At 38.4% G+C, this 22,575-nt stretch overlaps 5 protein-coding genes across 6 annotated transcripts; 2 read left to right on the top strand and 3 right to left on the bottom strand.

Moving 5' to 3' along the window:
• Nucleotides 1–343: 343 nt before the first annotated feature.
• Nucleotides 344–8,699, bottom strand: LOC103871614 (myosin-9). Its single transcript, XM_009149878.3, has 37 exons — nt 8,191–8,699; nt 7,971–8,099; nt 7,741–7,884; nt 7,507–7,652; nt 7,281–7,437; nt 7,142–7,200; nt 6,907–7,066; nt 6,538–6,824; nt 6,316–6,462; nt 6,128–6,229; nt 5,996–6,053; nt 5,817–5,918; nt 5,697–5,734; nt 5,481–5,607; nt 5,234–5,404; nt 5,020–5,151; nt 4,816–4,925; nt 4,678–4,738; nt 4,435–4,612; nt 4,109–4,314; nt 3,901–4,020; nt 3,728–3,826; nt 3,416–3,637; nt 3,200–3,339; nt 2,990–3,101; nt 2,853–2,900; nt 2,513–2,767; nt 2,275–2,430; nt 1,994–2,200; nt 1,780–1,923; nt 1,609–1,679; nt 1,421–1,520; nt 1,291–1,347; nt 1,144–1,200; nt 990–1,070; nt 821–903; nt 344–743 (listed from the first exon to the last, which is right to left on the bottom strand). The coding sequence occupies exons 1-37, from the start codon at nt 8,191–8,193 to the stop codon at nt 620–622; spliced, it is 4,593 nt and encodes a 1,530-aa protein (XP_009148126.2). The 5' UTR covers nt 8,194–8,699; the 3' UTR covers nt 344–619.
• Nucleotides 8,700–8,844: 145 nt separating this feature from the next.
• Nucleotides 8,845–10,347, bottom strand: LOC103871615 (F-box protein SKIP24). Of its 2 annotated transcripts, none has more exons than XM_009149879.3 (5): nt 10,073–10,347; nt 9,828–10,001; nt 9,532–9,694; nt 9,306–9,447; nt 8,845–9,134 (listed from the first exon to the last, which is right to left on the bottom strand). In XM_009149879.3, exons 1-5 carry the CDS (start codon nt 10,297–10,299, stop codon nt 9,067–9,069), a joined length of 774 nt encoding a protein of 257 aa, XP_009148127.1. In that variant the 5' UTR covers nt 10,300–10,347; the 3' UTR covers nt 8,845–9,066. The 2 variants fall into 2 exon arrangements, with proteins under 2 accessions (XP_009148127.1, XP_009148128.1); XM_009149880.3 differs by having other exon boundaries at nt 8,845–9,131; nt 10,073–10,346.
• Nucleotides 10,348–11,267: 920 nt separating this feature from the next.
• Nucleotides 11,268–13,073, top strand: LOC103871613 (presenilin-like protein At1g08700). The gene is made up of 2 exons (XM_009149877.3): nt 11,268–11,680; nt 11,897–13,073. Exons 1-2 carry the CDS (start codon nt 11,356–11,358, stop codon nt 12,874–12,876), a joined length of 1,305 nt encoding a protein of 434 aa, XP_009148125.1. The 5' UTR covers nt 11,268–11,355; the 3' UTR covers nt 12,877–13,073.
• A 73-nt stretch (nt 13,074–13,146) lies between these two features.
• Nucleotides 13,147–17,515, bottom strand: LOC103871612 (probable ADP-ribosylation factor GTPase-activating protein AGD14). Its single transcript, XM_009149874.3, has 13 exons — nt 17,191–17,515; nt 16,823–16,884; nt 16,640–16,727; nt 16,483–16,544; nt 16,307–16,403; nt 15,745–16,140; nt 15,037–15,642; nt 14,763–14,885; nt 14,585–14,680; nt 14,413–14,499; nt 13,887–14,022; nt 13,577–13,622; nt 13,147–13,369 (listed from the first exon to the last, which is right to left on the bottom strand). Exons 1-13 carry the CDS (start codon nt 17,284–17,286, stop codon nt 13,315–13,317), a joined length of 1,950 nt encoding a protein of 649 aa, XP_009148122.1. The 5' UTR covers nt 17,287–17,515; the 3' UTR covers nt 13,147–13,314.
• Nucleotides 17,516–17,759: 244 nt separating this feature from the next.
• LOC103871611 (sialyltransferase-like protein 1) lies at nt 17,760–21,657 on the top strand. Its single transcript, XM_009149873.3, has 4 exons — nt 17,760–19,725; nt 19,808–19,890; nt 20,232–20,318; nt 20,407–21,657. The coding sequence occupies exons 1-4, from the start codon at nt 19,614–19,616 to the stop codon at nt 20,527–20,529; spliced, it is 405 nt and encodes a 134-aa protein (XP_009148121.1). The 5' UTR covers nt 17,760–19,613; the 3' UTR covers nt 20,530–21,657.
• Nucleotides 21,658–22,575: the final 918 nt, after the last annotated feature.

Raw genomic sequence — 22,575 nt, 5'->3', positions numbered from 1 at the left:
TAAAAATGAAAATATATCAAATAAAATTAATTTTTATATATAGATATTACTATTTTTGAAATAGTTAGTAATAAAACTTACGGATCCGAATATCCAGACTAAAAATTAAGATATCCGGATCCGGATTCGGCTCCACCGGATATTCGGATCGAATCCAGATCTCGGATAAATGTCCCAGACCTAGAAAGAGATAGTAAAAGAGAGAGGGGAGTTTTAGTTAGTTTGTGTATTTTTGTTGTATATAGGGTGCAGTTTCCCTTTTTTTTTTTCCTATTATGAATTTTTTTTTTCATATCTATTATGAAAAAGTTATCTGCATAAAGAACTCAATTTCCGTCACCAATGGAATGAAATTTGTAATTTCTATTGGACGAAGAACAAGAGTTGGTTGCGTAACATTCAACCTTCAGAGAGGAATAATTCAAAACGAACATTAAGACATAAGTCACATGACCAATGTGGATGTAGACTTGTAGTACTGAACAGAAGAATGTATAATCTCCTTGAGAATTAATAAAGTTAATATTACTTGAGTCACAAGCGATCTAACTTTGGTAAAGGAGGAAGACACTAGAGCTAACTTTGGTTCTCGTTGGGTGTGTAAAGGTAGAGGCAAGGATCAATCAGTGACGGGAAATAAAAAGCTAAATCCAGAATTCTCCCGGATTAAAGGTGGAGGTTCGATATCAGCAATGTCAAATCTCTCCATCGACTTTGATAAATCATCAACCGAGAAAGGAATGCTGCAAGAAAAATCATTTACCATTTTAGTTTCCAAAACGAAATTTGTTGGCTTATTTAGTACAAACCAAGTAGTAACCTTGAGTCATCATCCAAAAGGAAAGAGTTGCTAACAGCATTGTTCGAGTCTTCTGTCATCAGCACCCTCATATTTGCTATAACCTATTCATTCATATACACAGAGAGAGAGAGCGATAGGTATATAATAAGCTAATCACACATATCATGAGTTTCTTGAGGTGACTTACGTCTGAAGAGACACTGTGTGTGCCGTATTTGTCGTCCCAGTACATCGTACTGATCCTGTATAGCTGTTGTATGCTCAGTACCTGCCCCCACATTTTCAATTTATCAGCAAATTCAACGTTTCTTTAGCATTTGCGCGAGGAAGGATCATCTTACCGGGCAAAGATCATGACTGATCTCATCGAGAGTTTTCTTTGGTTTTTGGTGTATTACCTGCATTTTTTTGGAGCAAGAATTAATGATAGTTGTTAACTTTACCCTCATCCTTAAAGATTTAGATAGAAGATGACGAAAGGGGTTTACCAGAAACCCAATGGCTTGTCTTATATGCTTTAACTCTTCCCACGAAGTACCCGCATACTGCAATTGTTTTTCAGTTAATTTAGAAGTTTTTGCTTGAGTAATAAATAATAGCAGAGTGAAAGAAAGATACCTCATCTGTTGCCTTAAAACACCAGTTTTCCAATTCACACAAGCCAGCTCTGACATACTCGCCATTACTAAATGAACAACACTCACGTCTCAACAGAAGACTGTTGAAGGGACAACAAAAAGAAACCCAGTTGATTAAGTAGAAGATAGTAAAGACTAAGCGATTATGGGATTTTTAGATGCTAAAACCTGTTAAACAGTTGAACATTGACGAATGAGAATATCTGTGTAAACACCTTACACACCAAGAACGAAGGAACCTAAAACCCCATAAAAATAGAAAGGTTCAAAACTCAGAACTGTCCACAACTTGTTTTCTATTTAGAGGAAACTGTGTATAATAGCAGCAAAGAAGCTCACATTGTTTGATTTTAAAGTATCGAGGAAGTTAGTAAGACTCTTCACAATTCCTTGCCAGTGAGCGATCAGAGCTTCATGAGCTGGCGTGTTGGCAACGGAACGAGATGCTCCTTTCACTAAACTTGCCCTAGATGTTCTTGGCGCCTATTTGAAGGTCAAGACAGACACGTAAAAACTAGGGAGTGGTTGTGAATATGGTGGCTGATGTGATTACCTGAATGCACAATCCAAGGAGTGGAGAAATCTCCTTCTTCAAGTTGTCCCGAATCATTCCGTATATCTTTTCAACATAAGCTGTGAGCTGCTGCTTAAACAGCAGAGCCGGGTACTTTGCTTCAACTTGTCTTAACGTATCCGCTCCACCTCCCGCACCACCGTTTATCATTGCAAGATTCACACCTTGTGGTGTTCCGCGGAAGCTCTGATTAACAGAAACACATATTAAGAAAGCTTTTGCTACATTGTGCTGATGGATTTCAAACCATATATACATACCTGAGTCATCCTTCCAAATAGAGTGGCAGAAGATGAACGGCGCCGCTGTGGAGCCATCCCAGCTGCACCACTAGCTTTAAGCGTGCGTTGGAGAAGTAAAAGGAGCGTCGAGGCATTTGATAACCAATAAGCCAATGTATTGTTGTTATCTTGACTCTGAGATAATCAATTTTCGCAAAAAAAAATTAGTTACAATTCCAAACACCACTTGCAATCATAACTGAATACCTAAGCCAACCTCAATAGCATGGCCTATAGTCTGAATAATGCGATCAAAGACACTGGTCCGTTCAACTTCAAACGACCTCCATTGCAGTAGGCATTTGTATATGATACATGCTGTGATAGGTCGGTTCCCTTTGAAACCCAAAGGTTGAACGATGCAGCGGATTAGCAGCTCATGATTCTCTTGCTGCTTCTCGTTTAATGTTTTCTGTGGTTTATCGTCAACTTCTAAGGGATCCCTGTTGTTCATTGAGTTGCTATGAAGATCCTGATTCAGATTAAAAGCACATTGGTACATCATTAAGCTTAATTTAAGACGTAAACTGTATTGGTTAATTCACTCATGTTTTTACCAAGTTTGACCTTGTATCCACTGCTAGATGACCACTCTCTGAACCTCTCTGTTATTATTAAACAGATTTTCAACTTCAGACATTTAGACAAAAAACATACTTGCGGTCTCATGTTTTAATTTAATGTCATAATTTACCTGCAAAATGGACCTTGAGCGTCCAGAGAGAAACTTATTTGGTGCCATGGACACAGCTTGTTGCCTTAAGACTTTATTCTCCGATTCCAAGTTGGTGCACTTTTCTTCCATCCTGATCACATTAACTTCAAGCTTCAGCTCATTTAAAAATGAAATTTACCAGAAAAATACATAGATTTACATATATGATGCTTGATGATACATTCTTACCTTGTCAGAGATTCTTGGAGTTGCTGACCTTTCTTCTCTGTCTCTTCCAGTTTCTTCATATTGTCATCGAGGGACTCTTGAGCCTCTTCAAACTTCCTCACTGCATCATCTGCCCTCTGTTTCTCGTTTTCTAGAGTAGCCTGTTGGAAGGAGATGCCATATGTAATTGATTTTGATATAACTGATTGAACATTGATAGCCACAGACAGAAAGTACCTTTACACTCTCCAGTTCCTCAGTCATCAACTCAATCTTCTTTGTATCTTCAACTAAAACTTGTGTTTCTTGTATAACAGGAGGAGCTTCTTCAGCTGCTTTCTTTGCAGCTTCGCGTTCCTTCACAAGCAGTGCATTTGTTTCATCCACTTTCTTCCGCATTTCCTCCAACGAATTCTGGAGTTTTGTTATCTCCTGAGTCTTTGCTTCTTCTAAATCACCCTGCAAAATTTTATTCAGCACTATACATTATTATATATCTACTTCAAGAAAAAAAATGATCAGTCAAAATAATGTTGCTATGGCAGATACCCTCAGACGTTTCTCCAACTGGGCACGGTATGTGAGTTCCTCAACTTTCTTCTCAAGCATATCCTTTGCCTCTTTAAGTGCTCCTGTTTCCCTTGAAGCCTGAAGATTAAAAAGTGTTTGAGTATGTTTGAGATAGTAAACCAATTTAGCAAGTGCGAATAAAGCAGTTGTACCATTTTGAGCTTCCTAAGTTCTCTCTTAGCAAGTCTGCCTCTCCATCTTGTCTGAGATATGATCACTCCATTTTTAAGCTTCTTGTAGTAAGTTTTTGCTCTGTGACAACGCCACTGAGCCTGCCATGAGTTACAGGATATTCTATGTGTTAGTGATCATGAGAAAAGTAAGATGATTTTGGCGAATAATTGGCGCAAGAACATGAACCTGAACAATTGTGGCAGCCTTTGTTTGCTTCCTGAATCTGAACTGCTTATGAGCAGCCATTGCTCTTAAACCAGTCTGTACGGAAAGAGCAGACACATAGAGCTTTTTGTACGATTTTCTGGAGTAATATCTCCGACCATTCTTCTGAATCTTCACAGCAGCAGCTTCTCGTCTCAAATTTTCAAATAGTTTGCCGGAAAGTCTTCCTATGATATTTGAAAATGAGAGAAAATTACACAAATGGTTTCATATTTCATAAAATTAGTCAAATAGTGTGACAAAGTCAATGTACTTCCAACTATTGATGTACAAATCAGTTGACTCGCCTCTACATAGCGCTTGGAGAGATATTGTGGCCTTTCTCAGAACAATAAACCGTTTCTGAGCCTGATGAGTTCGTGTTCGTCTCTGTATTTTTTTCGCAGCACCACTAAGCACCTCTGTTCTCCTAGCGTCGAGTTCAGCCATCTGACCAGCCCTCAAAAAGACCTTTGTTTTACCAATCTGTATTACCAAAAGATATGAGTTTGCACTTGGTTACAATCAAAAGATACTTGAGGAATAGTTACCTGGTATCCTTTAAGTCCCATGCTGTCCAAGATCTTTTTACATGCGACTTTCTCTTCATAGCTGTTCAGTGAAAAATTTAGAATCAATATTTTCAACTCTCACTAGGAGGTACACTTTGAAATTTTTTGTTTAATTACCTCCCTTGTAAAGCCTGAGGACATAAAAGTCCAAAACGATTTATGAACTCAAAGAAAGGTTTACGTGTTGGATACCCTGCGCAACTAATCCTAATAGCTTCTAACACACCCTATAAAGACAACACAAAGGTTAAGAGTTGATAACATAAAAAAGGCTTAGCGGAACCATGCTCATAACCCTTTATTACTCTTATTTATACTTACACCACAACGCAGCTGCTGCATGATGTTCACATTCTCAAATATGGCAGGCTTTAAGAGATTGTTAGGCTTCACACATCTGATGTAATGAGGCTCCGTAGAATTTAGTGTTTCCATCAGTTGCTGGAGTTGCAGCTGAATCAATCAGATGAAAATATTAGCAACACACTCTTTCTTAAAACAACATGAACATCATTCAATAGAATAAGATTCTTACCTTGAAACGAGAACCAATGGATGAAAACTTTGAAGACTTAGATGTTTCTTCAGGGAGTGGAGGGAAAAGACCAACGACAAAAGGACATTTGGAAGCTCCCAACAAATCTTGGTGTTCAGGGATCACATAGTCCTTGTTTTTATCTAGAAATAGATCAGACTGATAGAGAACCTGAAAAGAAAATTTCAAAAGAACATGAGAAACTTGTGATAACATTCCCTTGTGTCATTTTGAATATAGAACGTACTTCTCCAGCATAATGGGCAACGGTAAAATCGGTTCGGGAGAGTTTTGGTTTGATGAACCTCTTGTGAGCCTTAAAAGTCTGATATAGCTTGTTTGCAAATGTTTCGTGTGTTGATTTTGGAAACATACTGAAAAAATCACGTCTCATTAGTTCAGAAAATAGCATAATCACCAAAAAAAGAACTATGGAACTAGTTTGATCTTTAATTAATATTACCAAGCTTCATCGAGGAGAGCAACAATGCCACCAGGCTTCTGCAGATGGAAAGGAAAAGGAAAAAAAAGTGAGTTAAAGATCCATTTTGATAACATTGTCTTTTCTTGATTAAACAATGACCTTTTCTATAAGATCAAGAACATCTTGATTGTCCACAAACTCAATGTAGCTCCAATCTATTGCTTCTTTTGTGTATTCTTCCTGTTCCATCTTGAAAACATGCTGAAAATAGCAAAAGAAACTAATAAATTTAAAACCAACTCTGGAACCAAAGCTGAAAACTACAATCAAGAACCTACCTGATTGAAATGTTGCTGCAACTTCTCATTAGTGAAATTAATACAGAACTGTTCAAAACTGCAGCAGAAAGGTATTAGCAGAGAATTGCCGACTACATATCTGTGAGCCTTGATCATGTAAAGGTTCATTACCTGTTAGTTTTGAAGCTCTCAAATCCGTAAATGTCCAGAACTCCAATTAGAGATCTAGAATTTGCATCTTGTCCAATCGACTTATTAATCTTGTCTACCAACCTGCACACAACTAGAGATATTCACTTTAGCATCAAAAATATTTAAAATGATAACATTACTGTTGACTCCTAAAACCAGCCACTTACCAATCAAACAATCGAGAGTAGACTGTCTTAGCGAAACCGTCACGGCTAGTAACAGCACTCTGTGGATCAAGACTTCTCTTAATAACTTCCTCAGGAGTGACCATAACACGTTTACATAATGCATCTTCAAGAGCCTTTAAATCACACCTGTAAACAAGACTTCCAAGTTAGCTTTCATGAACTGATAAGACGTCTTTTCAGATGGAAAATGTTTTTACTTACATGAGAAGTTCCGCTGCTGTCTTAAGATGAAACTTCGACTTATCATCCTTCGGAACTGATGAGTCCACTTCCTTTCCCTTAGTGAAATCGATGTTTCCAATATGAAGAATTGCAGCAACCACCCTGAAAATTGCTTCCTGTTCCTTTTCGCTAATTCCGACAATATCCATAGCTCTCCTTGTCGCAAGATAATCATGAGCATCGCTTATACCAACAAGCTCGTAGCATTTGGATTGGTTCAGATAATGAAAGGTCTTTGGATGACCCAACTTGTACTTTTCAATCTCCTGCTTAGTTCTATTAAGTTATGGAACAAGTTGTTCAAGAATAAGATATATATATTCCAAAAGAGCGGCAGGGTGAAGTTACCTCTTGTGGTGCAGCACAAAGAAGATAGAAGCAGTGATAATTGCGCTCCGGATCAGAGATTTGACACACACGAGACCTCTCTAGAAGATAGGTCCTTACAGCAGCTCCAGATATTCTTCCTTGCTTATCGAATTGGATTTCAACAAATTTGCCAAAGCGACTGAGCCAAAGCATATTAAAACAATCAGCTGAGTTCTCAACACATGCACTCTATTATGTGAAGATTTTGGTTCACCTTGAGTTGTTATTCCTCACAGTTTTTGCATTACCAAAGGCTTCAAGGACAGGATTTGACTGGACGCACATATAAACAAGTTAGTGGATTAAGCTCATATAGATAAGAAGATCACAGAGATAGAATGGTCATTTATTACTTCAAGAACTTGTTGTTCAACAGTCCTTCCTTCTGTAACTGCACGACCTCCCAAGTATGCAAGGTACCTCATAAGCATCTTAGTGGTTTCAGTTTTTCCTGCTCCACTCTCGCCACTTACAAGAATCGAATTGCTTTTCCCCTCACTAATCATATCCCTGAGTGTACATAGATAAAAGGTCATCTTATATTCTCAACATATATATAAATAAAAATATTGAAGTCACCTGTATGCAACATCAGCAACAGCAAAAACGTGTGGACTTAGTTCTCCAAATGGTGCTCCTTTGTATTGTTGCATCATATGAGCATCATAGATGTGAGGCAATCGTTGAAATGGATTAATAGCGATGAGGATGTTTCCTGTGTATGTCTGTCAATGAACAAATAGATTCCAAGTCAAGACAGTAAAATAGTCAAAAAGGTCTTCACATTATGTTAACTAAGAAACAGGTACTAACATAGATCTCATTAAGCTCATATCTGATCTTTAAGTTCTGAAGGACACCAGGTTCATGCAAGTAAGACAGCTTTGTCATGTCATCAACACCGGCTGCAGGAGCTTCCTCATCCTTTGGGTATATCTTTGACAGCTTTGCAGTGACCTATAATACATGGATACAAATCAGTTTTGGGACTATACAGTAGGTCTCAAGTTGAAATGTCACAAAATTTTGGTGAGGTGAGTAACCTTCTTTCCAGTTGTGGCTTGGATCACAACTTCTTCTCCATTGATCTTTTCAACCTCCCCATCAATCCAAGCCACGTCTGAGTCTTCAACCCAAACATGAGAACCTACAATGATATTTACTGGAGTCCCCTGCAGTTTACAGAAGCATCATCATAGTGTGTTGTTGATATGCTTTAAATAGCCAAAAGGATATCTAAAGGAAAGTAAGACGTTCACGTACCATTGTTCAATATTGGTCAGTCTTTTCTTCTTCACAATGATTACAAGTCAATAAAATTAAATCTCTGGGACATTTTTCCTGTAGTATAATAGCTTCTTACGCAAGAAATCTATAAAATCTGTAGATTCCGAGACACAAACAGACCACCAATGATTACAGTTTCTGAGAAAAAAAACAAAATCAAATCACCAATCTCAAGACGTCCTAAAGAATAATGGTGTCATCACCCAAAAAAAAAAAGATAACGATGAGATCACCAGAAACGAGTAGAGATCAACAGGTGGGAGATAGAGAGAGGAAGAAAAGAGGTGAAAGAGAGATTATAGGGATGAGTAAACAAAAAAAAACAAGAGATAGAAAGAGAGTGACATTGCTGTGCGTCAGAGGAATCCTTCTACTTCGGTGGGGTTTTTTTTTCATTCTCATCCCCATGGAATTCGCGCCAATTTGTGGATCCTAATCACTCACTGTCCCTTGCACACCACGTACACTCTCTCCTTAAACAGTTTTTATTTACACTAGCAGCCCCCCAAATCTCCTGAGATATCATTTTCCTCCCAAAACCACTAAAGATGCTATACGTTCTTCTGTTAAATAATACCATCGAACCGTCACTGAACCGGATTGTATTATTGGAACGATTATTGCAGAGTATTAGATCAACCAAAGTACCAATATTTCATTTTCAACAAATGCATTTTATTCATTATACTGCAGTATTGGATTACAGACAAGACCAAACATTCACTTCTGTAACAAGATTCCAATGTTCTTGCTAAAAAATTTAACTGGAAAAGAAACAACAAGCAGTAATAATACAACAACAACTCACAGCGCTCTCTATCTGTCTCTCTGTGGAATGGTTCAAGCCGACCATCATTCTGATTCTAAGTGTAACAGCTTCTTCTTGTTACTGGGTCTTGCTGGGTTTTTATCCGGAACTGCTATTGCCAAATCCAGTGAAGAGTTCATAAGTAAGATCATAAAAGATTAACAAGTAAAATCAATAAGCTCAAACATTAAACATCATACATTTGTTTTAACTACCCATTTAGGTTGCAACAATATTGATCCTAAATGAAGAAAAAAATGAGGAAACGTTTCATAAAACTTACAGTTAATGCTCGTTTTCAACTTCTTCCTCTTGGCATTACTTGCTTGGTCTCCACTACGTATAGACTTATAATCTCGTAAAGGATGATACTTCATGGATTCTAGCTCTTTCCTAGCCACGTCAAATCGTTGTTTCACCTCCCTCTGCAATTTAAAGAGAAAACATTCTAAGAGACGGTTTAAAAAAGCCAAACTAGTGGAAGTGAAAACGCTAGCGGATATACTCACACGTGCCCTGTTCACGCCGGTGATTTGCTGTTTGCATAACTTAATCTCCATCTCAAGCGCACGCAACCGTCCCTCGACAGGAACAGCGTTTTGCTCAACCATTTGCTTTTGTCTGCCGCGAACAACCTCAGGCTGCCAAACGTTCAAAGCTACTGATGCTTGCCTGAGAGAGAGCCCAAAAATAGATCATTTGATCAACAAAGAATCATCTTTTCAAACTGTAAATCATTCTCATTCATCAAAACAACAATAAAAGAACAAACTTTATAGAATCTGACGATTGGATTAGGCACTACCTGACTCTCTGCAAATTCGAAAACTCAACAGAAGCAGCCTGCAACCTCTCTGCCTCCTCTGATAACCTCCTCTCCAATTCACGAATCCTCCTCCCCCACTCCAAAATCTCACTCTCCTTCCTCAGCAGAGCTCTTCTATGCGCAGATAGTCTCCTCTCCTTCTCCCTCTCAAACCTATCCCTCCCATCACCAAAATTAGAATACTTCTCCATGATGCTTGCTGGTGATTTTTATATATCAATTACCTTGTCCTGTAGACAAACTTGGTCGGAGATTCAGAAGTAGAGTCGGTGTGGGTGGGGAAATCAATGGCGAGCAGAAAGCGCCAGAGGCAATCTTCGGAGGATAGTCGGCAGAGACGGCGAGAGGAGATGGAGATGCAGCAGAGGTCTTTGTAGGAGAAAGTCGATGACTTTACGCCAATCTCTAGTACCTTCCTCCATAGCTCGTCCGGTATCTCCTCCGCAGACATTCTCTTGCTCCGCTCCTCCTGGATGTGCACAAAAAGCAAACCGATAAAAATCTTGTCTTTGTTTTATCCCGAGGCTAATTTAAAAACATTTTTAAATACAAGGATCTATTTGCAATTTATCTATGTACAAATGGTTTGCAAAAAACGATTAAAAAAACTTGTCATTCCATATTTGTAAAACATCGATAAATACAAGGATCTGTATGAAATTTACTTATTTATAAGTAGTGAGCCCAAAAACAAAACTAGGCATGGATATTTAACCGGGAACCAAAATTCATACCGGAACCGACTTGAAAAACCGGATTTTGGATTCGACCCGAACCAAACTCAAAACTTTATAAGGTATTTAAAATACCTGAAATTTCTAATATATATTAGGTATATATGAGTGTTTGATATATTTTTGTATACCAAATATTTTTAAAAAAATTTGGACTAGGATTTTCGGATAAAGTTTTGGGTTTTGAATAAAATTTAGATGTTTAAAAATAGAATTCATGTAATTTGATAAAATTTTGGATATTTTTAGGTTAGAATTTAGGTAAAATTACATGTATTTTTTATTTTATGTTTTTTGAATATTTTTCGAGTTTCAAAATCTTAAATATCCGAAGTTTTTAGAAATTGAAAATAGATGCTATTAGTGATTCCTAGATAACTAGACGACCCGGATCCTATAAAAATCGAATTGGCCCCACAACGATAAATTTAATCTAAGATCCGAATAACCTGAAATCTGATAAGATCCGAAGGCCCATGCCTAAGCAAAACGATAAAAAATCTTGTCTTTCCTTTATACAGTGGCTAATTTATAAAACATTGATAAGTACAAGGATCTATTTGTAACGATGCGGAAAAGCAAAACGGTAAAATCTTTTATTTCCTTTATTCCGAGGCTGATTTGTAAAACACTGATAAATACAAGGGTCTGTTTGAAATTTACTTATTTATAAGTGGCTGTGATGAAAATATCCGGTTAACCGTGTAAACGAGCTGGTCAGTTAGAAGACGACTAACTCTCTCCTCTCCTCCCCTCTCATCGGTGGAATCCCAATGGAGTCAAGTAGCATCCTCGATTCCCTCGGAGTCGAGATAATCGGCGTGATGGCTCCCGTCTCCATCTGCATGTTCCTCGTCGTCCTCCTCACCTACTCCCTCTCCGTCACCTCCGACCCCCAGATCCGCACCGCCGCCAACCTCATCTACATCGAGAACCCCTCCGACTCCGCCACCGTCAAGCTCGAAGGCAGCTTAGAGAACGCGATCGTCTTCGTCGTCCTCGTCGCCGCCGTCACCTTCGTCCTCGTCCTCCTCTTCTACTTCAACTTCACCAATTTCCTCAAACACTACATGCGCTTCTCCGCCTTCTTCGTCTTAGGTTAAACCTAACAACTTTTAACCGCACTGCATGGCCGTTAACAATAACAAAAATCTCTATATATACTCATAGGAGCCTTAGTGTTTGTTAGGATTTGCTTTTGCTCATCGTGGCTGTTAATAGTAACAAAAATCTCTACATATACACGTCGGAGTCCTAGTGTTTGTTATGGTTTGCTTTTGTTCATTGTTGATTTGTTGTGTGGCTTTGGTTTAGGTACAATGGGAGGCGCGATTTTCTTGTCGATCATCCAGCATTTCTCGATCCCTGTTGATTCGATCACGTGCTTTATACTGCTGTTCAATTTCACGATCTTGGGGACGTTGTCTGTGTTTTCGGAAGGGATGCCGATTGTGGTGAGGCAGTGTTATATGGTTGTGATGGGGATTGTTGTTGCGGCTTGGTTTACTAAGTTGCCTGAGTGGACTACTTGGTTTATACTCGTGGCGTTGGCTTTGTATGATTTGGTTGCTGTTTTGGCTCCTGGTGGACCTCTTAAGCTCTTGGTTGAGCTTGCTTCGACGCGCGACGAGGAACTTCCCGCCATGGTTTATGAAGCTAGGCCTACTGTTTCAAGGAGTCACCGCGGTGGTGGTGGCTCGAGTTTGCGGGTTTTGGTTGGTGGCGGTGGTGGGGTTTTGGATTCTGGATCAGTAGAGCTGCAAGCAGTTGGGGATGGTGCTGCAACTCATAACCTGGATTATAATGCTGTTGCAGTGATGGATATAGACAGTGTAGATGGTGTTGGGAGGTCAAGGGAAGGACACTCTGCTTCTTCTGTATCTTCAGAGCCCTCAAGGGAGTTAGGAAGTATCGGGAACAGAGAAAGTGTTGCGGAGGAAGAAATGTCACCTCTGGTTGAGTTGATGGGGTGGGGAGATAACAGGGAAGAACCAAGAGGTTTGGTGGAGGAGTCGGATAACATCGATAGAGGGATTAAACTTGGTCTTGGAGACTTTATTTTCTACAGTGTTCTCGTTGGTAGAGCAGCAATGTATGATCTGATGACTGTGTATGCGTGTTACCTTGCGATTATCTCGGGGCTTGGGTGCACTCTTATTTTGTTGTCCGTCTACAACAAAGCTCTTCCGGCTCTTCCCATTTCCATCATGCTTGGCGTTGTCTTTTACTTCTTGACGCGGTTGTTGATGGAGCCGTTTGTTGTGGGGGTGTCAACAAACTTGATGATGTTCTGAGTTAACCAAGATTCTAGTGGAACCAAGTAAATGATATCCTGATTATGTTGCCTCAATCCATGTTTTGCACCTTAGTGTTTGAGTAATGTTTGTATGGGGAAAAAACTGCTAATGTACACCCATCAGGTAAAGCTGATTTGGGTTTTTAAATGGATAGTCTCTGATTTAGTAGATATGTGAAAGTGTTCTACAAGCCAGTGTTGGACCGACAAAGAAGTATAATTTCTTGGAAGAGAAGATTAGTTCGAATGGCTTCTTGGTTTACTCGACTTATTCGTGGCATTCAAGTCCCACTTGCAAATACACTCAAAACTCAAAACGTACATACAGCTGAGTTGGTTTTGAACTAAGAAAATTAACACAATGCTTTGACAAGAGTGGTTTCTTTTAAAAATAAAATAAATAGAAGCACTGAAGATGAAGCAGATCGTGGAGTCTCTAAGCAAATGGATTTCCTCCAGTAGATGCAACATGGCCTTGTGCTGCTGGATTCCTACACCCATGTTAGGCAACAAGACAAACTATAAGCAGCCCCACATGATCAAAATATAAAAAAGTTCCAATCGAAGCATCATCCATCACATTAGCGAACAGAAAAAGGCACTTCTTCTTCGATTATTCACTCAAAGCATAGGAGTCATACAACTCTTACAGCCAATAACATCATTAAATATTAACAATATCACACAGCAGAACTTACTGTAGTTGGGATGTTGATGCTTGCTCTGCCATCCATGATAAGCCACCTGCATCAGGTTCTCAATGAATTAGACAACCCAAGAGGGTGAAACTTGAAAATATATGTAGTCTGTACAATCATTTTCCCCATCAGTGGAATATTTTCAACCCAAACTTAATCTGATAGAAGCATTTTCCTTCCAAGGGAGTGAACATGGAGGATACTCGCTTACTAATCTCTCATGCAACATGGTGTGATGATATTTTTTTCTTGTAGGGATCTAATTCTAAAGAGATAGGAGTATAGTTTCATAGCATGTAAGTAATATCACCTTGTGCGCCTGCTGGAGCAGGTAGGTACGAGGGTACAGAATCTGGAGCGAGCCATGGTTGTGATACATCATTAAAGAAGTTTGGTGGGGTCTGGATGTCGGGCAGCGCCCCATGTAAAGAACTCATGTCCAAGAACTGGCATTAAACACAACCAAAACAAAGTTGTCAATCATAGGATTCTAATGGCGGAGCGCAATAGATTCATAAACTACACACGGGAAATGTAGGCCACCTTGCCTACTCTATCTTTGCTAAGATGACCATTCGGATTAACTATGTTAAGAGGTTATTTTCTAAAAAATGAAGCGGAGTTCTCACATTCAAGAAAATTTTACACTACAAAGATCAGGCAAATTGCAGAATTGGAAATAGAATGAGAAAATAGTTGTTGTATCAGACAAGAATATGATACTCCCTCAGAACTTATGCAACTTAGATTCCCTAGATTTAAACAATATTACACCTTTGCATATGGTGTGAATTCTGATTTTCTTATAAGGAAAGTGTGGACAGGGCTCTACATACCATGTCATTTGATTCATACTCGGAATCATAAGGGAGATCAAAGGGATTAGCTGACTTTTGATCATTTACAGGCGGCCAAGATTCTTCCTGCAAATGAAGATTTTAAATCGATCAAAAACAAAATGACTGATAGGCAAGGGTGATTGATAAGCCTCTAAGAGAAAAGTGGAACCATGTAAGGGGAGTAGGCTGGTGCCATGACAATGTTCCCTGGAAAGCCAAAACCAGAAGAGTCAGCACCTGTCTGGGTACCATCATTACTTAACCCCTGTGACATGACATCATAAGAGAACTATTAATGGAGAGATTCATCTAGAATACACCTGCATGATAAGGGAAAATACAACAACCTCAACTTGTGGCAAATGGTGTTGATCACTGTTAGATTGCGAAATACTTGGTCCATGTTGGTGGAAATGGTTAGCGTTATCCATAGAACTGGCCTCCACAGAGTCCGGAAAGGCATTCCAGGGCTGCTCAAAACAGGTCAACTACGAGTTAGTTCATCACATACCTTGTAGAATGCTAATAATTATTGACAGTAAAATCATGCCGTTATTTCAGACACAAGTCTGCAACCTAACTGAATTAACTGAAAATAGAGGATAAAGAGTAAAGACTAACCGGGTTATGGGCAACATTCTTTACAACCTTTGAGTGATCATCCTGCCACGGAATTGATACCGACAAAGCATGCTGTTCCAGGATTGATGATAAAGGTGGCCATTGCATGCTTGTGCTAGGCTGCGGGATGCCTTCATTTTTCACTTCCATCTCGGGAACTCCAGCGGAGGTGGTAATGTTTGTAGATTTTGCAGCAGGTATTGGGTTCTCAAAAGAAGCCCATCCATCGTTCTTAGACGCAGACAAGTCAGGTGGTCCTGAAGTGGGTTTCTGACCCAAGTGTCCAGGAGCAAACAAATCTGTTGGAGTGGATGAGTGCGTCTGTGGAGGTTGATGAAAATTCACAGGTGGGGATGGAGCTCCAACTGAAGGTTGAAATGTACTGACTGATTGAGCCATTGGCGCTCCTGGTAACTGAAACAAATCAATAGGAGCCTTTGTAGAATCTGTTACTGGAGGAACTGGAGTAGATGTTTTATCTTGCTGCTGGCTTCCTATATTTTGAGCGTTTTCAGATACGCCTTCCCCTAAACCGCTCGAAGTATATGACTTGATAGACATGGAATTACTGTCAACTGATCTGACACTCCCAAGAGACGTAGTTCTCTGAATGAGAAAAAATTGAAAAGAAAGATTGAGAAGTTGGAACATCATGAACTCTCAGCGAGATACAAAGAAGCCTTTTAGAGGAGGTGGATTAAACTTTACCTGATGTTGCTTGGCTGGAAACAAGTTTTCACTTGGAGGGGCATTTGAATGCTGAGACTGGGGACTACGAAACCCACCTTCTTGCTGGAAATTTGGGGACTGTATTTCAGACCTAAAAGTATCTCCTCCACTTGAGGCAGAAAAATCTGAAGCCCTTGGAGCAGACCTCTCATTTGCGAATTGGTCTTCAAGCGTATGATCACTAAAACGTCCAGGGCTGTATACAAAACTAGAAGCTTTAGAATGAAGACCTTTTACTGAAGCAGACTTGCCGGTAAGTCCCAAGGGTATCTTTCCGTAACGCCGCTCTTCGTACTGATAGTCGTAAGGAGGGCTTTGTGAGTAAGAATGATACGAGTTGGCCCGTCGAGTCATATCTTCAGAACTTCCATGGCTCTGTCAATTGCATTACAGGAAAAGGAAAATAAATAAACGTTTGATGCATGCATGATCATGGTTGAATCTATAGAGCAACTCAAAAGAAGATTTCAAAATCCACATAGATTACTCTACTTTCCAAGTGAAAATCTTTTATTAGTACTAGCAACAGGGAAACACTTGCCTGATAATCATTAGGAGGCTTGTCAGCAGCATTTGCTCCTGCGTATTTCTTTTGGACATACACGTTTTTAATAAATTCGCGAACTCTCTCAGCATTACTGCCAAAGAAACAACAAAAACATGATACCGTGGAGATATTAAACATGATACCATGGAGGTAAAAGTGCTGATTTAAACCTGTTGTCTGGAAGTCTCTGCCGTTGATGGTCCCAATTTTTCAAATATATTTCTCTGGCACGCTGAAAACAGGAAACTCATAAGCTACAAAGACAAACATCTATCTCCAGAAAGGAAAAAAAATTAAAAACTAGAAAGCTAGCATCAAATATGTTACCTGATTACCACCATTTTGAAGCACTTCAACCTCTTGAGAAGTAAACTTTGACATTGATACAGACTTCACACGATGAGTGAATTCACGACTGATCAAAACAAAATTATGAGAAGACAAGAAAAGGTAGTAGTAACATATTCACTACATCATATATCAGAGAGATGAGGAAGGTGGCACACTCACTGAATCCCGCTACAAGGCATGCAAACAAATGTCCAGAAAGTGGTGCAAACATATTGAGGACCCTGCACACCAATACGCAAGTCTTACAATATAGTCAAAAGAGAAACCAAATGAACGAAAGTTGAAAGCTTTAGCTAGTCCAAGCTTGTCTCTTCACTTAAATAAGTTATAGAGACAATAATCAAAAGGTTTCCTCTACTAGACGATCCTAAAACATATATAATCATCAAAAATGATAAACCCCAGAAGACTAACAGCGAAACCAATCAGCTCGAAACTCAATAAAGAGATTTAAAAAAAAAAAAAGAGACTCCTTTTTTCTAATCAAAAAAGGAAACAGAACAAAGAAATAGGCTTTGAGGGATTACAAGGGAATTGCAGTTGATACAACGACGATTGGGAGGAAGCTTCATAAGCCCACGAATAATCTTCTCCTTCTTTTCTTCTTCTCTTTTACTTCCCATTTCCTCAATCAATCAATCAAACAAACGAGGTGGCGATTTCGTGAAATCGAGGGAAAGCTTGGGCTTTTAAGTCGCTGCTAATCAATCGATTTTTGGCAGCTTCTCTGGGGATTTTCAAAAGCTCCAATTTGAATTTCACCAGCAACGAAGAAGAACGCCTTTTTTTTGTTTTATCCCTCTTTGAATCAATCGATCAATAGAGAGAAAATAAATAAATGTTGTTTTATTTTAACGCCTCGGTCTTCATCTTTTCTCTTGTGGGTAGAGGTGGGCTTTTAGATAAGAGCCTCATAGAGACCCACATCCATTATGATTTAATAAATGACATTTAATTTAGTATTAAGTCAGTATATAAAACGGTTGATCATTAAATATGTACTCATGTAGTGTGTGTGATATACAACAAAGTTTTCATTGATATCATTTACTATTATGTAGTCATTTAGAAACATAAGTGTTTCGATATGTAGGTTTATATCATTTTAGTCTGGAGACTTAAAAATATGATTCTATTGTTGTATTTAAAATTTTTAATGACACCTCTGCTTTGTAAAAAAAATATTTAGCTTAATGACACTGTTATTATATAAGCATGATGATTCACAATTTCAAATCCAAAACAATAGTTTTTTTTATTTAAGAAACTTTGTTTATATGATAATTAACATTTTTTTATGTTGATCTAAAGTATTGATATATGTGATTTCTATATATGTTTTACTGAATTGAACTTCACACTATTGCATATTGAAATTCATATAATTTTATAGTATCTAAAATAGCTATTATATGTTGATTAGATGAAGTCAAGGTGTAAACTGGACAAACACTGTGCACAATTAAAAATCTTGCAGTAGCTTGTTTCCAACTCTATCTCGAATCTTTCTTCATGAATTGCATTTCTAAACATTTGAAAAGAGATGTTTTTATTTCTTGACATAATCTTGTTTCTTTCCAAAATAACATCTCGCAATTGAAGTTCTTTTAGATTATCAATCAATCTAGAAGTGATTTATTCATATGTTTTTTTGTAGATTTGTTTGATTTCATATTAATTATTGAGAATGACATTTAGTATGGTCTTATATCTTTTTGATTTGTGGAGTAATATCAAAAAGTACACCATAAAATCTTTCCGCCTCACATTCGAGAATATATAAAAGGCTTTAATGCACGTAGTAAACTTCCGACAACCGGTGGGAGCTGAATTACTTGGTTGCAATGAAATGTAGAGACCATCTATGAAAAAAAAACAACTACAAGAGTCCGTTGCACCAAAAGTCTCACATCGTGTTATCATGCGGTGATTATTGTAGCTGTGAAAAAACACGATGGCGAATGGGTAGCTGTGTGTAAGCTGAGCAACGGTACTCATATTGGTGATCATGGATACCTCTATGTATCTCTTATGGTCCAGTACATGCTCTGGCGGAAATTTATGAAGAATAACATCTAGTAGTATGGTCTTATATTTTCGATTCTTATGTCATGATTATCGTGGATTAGTAATTGTTGATGTAAGAAGATACAAAGGGAACTGGTTGATGTATGCAAATTAAGTAATGGATGACATGTGGGTGACTATGGATATCTTTTAACTTTTCCTTTAATCTTTGCAATTTTAAATGCTGGTAAATTATATTTTGATTTGGTTCAATGTTTTTGATTATATGTTCATTGCAGAGAATTAAGACACAAATATAATATTAGTAAACTTTTATTGAATTGGACCATATGAAAATAACCAAAACTAATTGAATTGGACCATATGAAAGTAACCAAAACTAATGTTGTTTCCTTCAATGTTTTTATCTTCTTCATATTTGTTTGTGTATGGACTTTTAGACGATAAAACCTAATAGAGATTCACATTCGATAGCTAATCTTAGTATAAGCAATCATATAAACGTTTGCTCTTAAAGAATACAGACAAGTTCTTTTATTAATAATGACTTGCTACGATGTAGTCAGTCATACAGAGACAAGTGTTTTTTTTCTATTGAAAATATATAGAAACTAGTGGATTTTATCATTTTAGTTTGGAATTTAATGTATGTTTATATTGTTAATACTTTTAATGACACCTCTGCTTTATCAAAATAGTCAGGTTAAGTACACACTGCTACTATATAAACAATGATTTACAACAACAAATCCAAAACGGAATGATTGAATTCGTTAAATTTGTGATTGAATAAGACTCGTTTTGCTATCATTTGAAAAACAACTGGCTTCTATTATTCTATGGTCGCGTGAGAAGGTCACGCAATATTTTCGTTTGCGCTTTTGCTTTGTTCCTTGCGCTCATTGATGGTTGAATAAGGAGAATGAGATCTCACCAAGGTGGTCGTAAACTGACGGTTCTTCAACTTCTATGTGCCGTTGCAGTTTTCTCCATCCTCCTCTTCGTCACCATCCAATCTTCCTTATTCGCAACAGGTCATCGTCCTTCTCTCCATTGATAACACTTCCTTCCTCGCTTAACTATTTTTTTTTTTTTGAATTCTTCTTCATCACGCAGATAATAGCAATCGCAAGCTATTCTTTCATCCGGAAGATATTAAGATCTTGTCAGTGTTTCAATCCAGCGTTCAACAGTGTGTGGTTTGTCTCTTCTCTTCACCTCTCTTTGATTGATTAGCTCATTATCACTTATATCTTTAGTCCCAAGTTTCGTTACGGTATCGTATAACGACGTTCATAGCTAATCTATTGTAATGTACGCTTACACTTCTGAGTCTGTGTACAATTAGCATTTCAATTCTGGAGAAGTTGAACATTGTGGAAGCTAACAACGACAGTGATCTGTTAGCTAACATGCTAAAATGTGCGATAGAATCATGTTTTGACGAGTTAAATATCTCAATTTGCTATATTCTGATTCTTCCTTATTATCTCGTTATTGTTTAGTTTGGAAGCTCGCATGATATAGTGTGTTTATGCAGGGGGACAGAGGTCTTGGACTATCTGCTCATAGTATCGATCACTGCAACTTGATCCTCAAGTTCCCTCAAGGCACTAACAACACTAGGGTATGTTTAACTGCTTTTTTTTTTTTGAAATTTCATTGGTTTTGAAGAGATCAAGCTTTCACACTTGTTTAGTATCTTTCAATGACAGTACAATAAACAGTTCAAGATTTTTGAGCCACTGGAGTTCAAGTATAATGTTTGTGAGGCACTTCTCCTATGGGAGCAGACGGACGAAAATAATATACGGCCAAATATAACATTGGCTCTTTAGCAATAATTAACTCGAACCTATTGGTCCTATCGATTTGATATTAGGAAACGAACCTATTGGCTAAAGAAACATCTGGGAAAATACATATTGGCTCTTTAGAAAAACGCAAACGAGTACAATAGACCAAATGTAATCATATTATAATAAAGTTTTATATGTAATATAGAAAATATAGATATCGATGTAGATATATATTTCTGAAAGCAACGTTTTAATCAAACAACACATACATTTAAAAACGGAAAAGGGTATTAGCCCTATTGATTAATAGTGTAAGTTTAATCAGCATAATATATACATTGAGAGTTTTTTTTTTGGTAAAATGTTAAATATTATACCAAGTTTTCAAATTTGTGACAGCAATTACAGAGATAACTAGTAGCAGAATGCAAGAAATTAAACTAAACAACAAATGGAATGCGACAACAACTGAAACCAACAGCAGTAGAGGTCAGACTAGAAACCAGCTAAGCAACGAAACAAGCTGAGACCAAAGCGAGCCGGAAAGGTCAGAGAAAAGGAGCCGGTTACCACGAGCTACCGAGAGATAGGCGACCTCAAACCTAGAAGCTACGGTTCCTACAGCTTCCAACAACCCAACCCAACACAAACTGACCCAAAGAATCCAAGCACGGACCTACCACAAGACCAGACAGAAACTACCTCTGACGGCACGAGAGAAAGCCTCCACTCGACGATGTCGTCGTTCGAAGAGTAGATCTGAAGAATGCCGCCTCCAAACCCAACACACCGTGACCGTTACATCCATTGAATCACAAACCCATATAGAGAGAGTGAACCGAATAGTGACCGACCCTCCAGAAGCAGCACCGACAAGAAGAATGACAAACCGAGAGTCTAACTGCCGCACGGAACCAAGTACACGGCCAACACCACCGCAGGAAACCAGAACACCACCGCAAACTTTATTAGGGTAAAGAGAGTAAGCAAACGAGGGCCACACCGTCGAGAAAACTCCATGGAAGAAGCGACAAGCACGCACCACCACCACGCACTGCCTCCACCTTAACGCGCTGCCACCAAATCACATCGGAAAGAAAGATTGCAACTTCCTTCCCAACGTAACTCACGCGTCTCACCGGCAAAGAAGGAGCAAAAGGATCCAAGATCCGCAACATCTCAGGACCAAACCATCGTCAGAACCTGTACCACCACCGCCACGCCACCAACAGATGGAGCACCAAGGTTCAGACTAGGCTTCTCAAACGCCACACGCGCCAACACTCTCTTGAAACACCGGAAGCAAGATGAAAATCGAACCGGACAGGAACACCGACAGAAACAGAGATTAAACCAAAGGGGAGCAGGCGCCGTCCTCTAGCACCACAACCACCGAATGGTCAGAACTGAAACTCGCCGGAGACGCCGGATCTGAACCGGATCTACGCTGAAGGTGAGACAACCCTTACCGAAGAGAGACAGAGGAGGAGAACGAAGAGAAACACCAACGAAACAGTAGCAGAATCCCGGCGGTCGCGTTATACAGAGGCGGCGGCGACCGCCGGAAACGAGTGTCGACAGTGAAAACCCTAGATCTAAGTAGAGAGAGGTTGGAGAAAATAAAGAGGAGAGAGAACCATTAACTTCTATACATTGAGAGTTATCCAATTGTATTACGGCTAAGGTTGAAAGAAGAATGTGGCGAATGTGATTCTTTGTGGATTATAATATAGTTTGTGTACAATTTGTCTAAATTCATTCCAAAAATACGCAGTAAAACAAAAAATGAAGCACAATCTTCTTTGTTATTTTGTTCATCACATAAGCTAAGTAATCGGGAATCTCTAAATTATTATGCTTGGAACGTATGTGATAAACAAATAAAAAAAAAATTTTTTTTTTTTTTTATTTGTGATAAACAAATAAAAAATTATTTTATACTTTAAACAAAAATATAAGAAAACCATGTCAATAGAAAACATGTATAATATAAAGTTTGTCTATTATTGATGTTGATTAAAGAGCACTGAAATTTCAACTGAATCGAACCGAAATCAGTCACATACATTCGGTCTTTTTTATGGT

This window comes from Brassica rapa, chromosome A06, assembly GCF_000309985.2.
Source record: "Brassica rapa cultivar Chiifu-401-42 chromosome A06, CAAS_Brap_v3.01, whole genome shotgun sequence".
NCBI lineage: Eukaryota > Viridiplantae > Streptophyta > Magnoliopsida > Brassicales > Brassicaceae > Brassica > Brassica rapa.
This window is presented reverse-complemented; position numbering and strand designations above follow the sequence as displayed.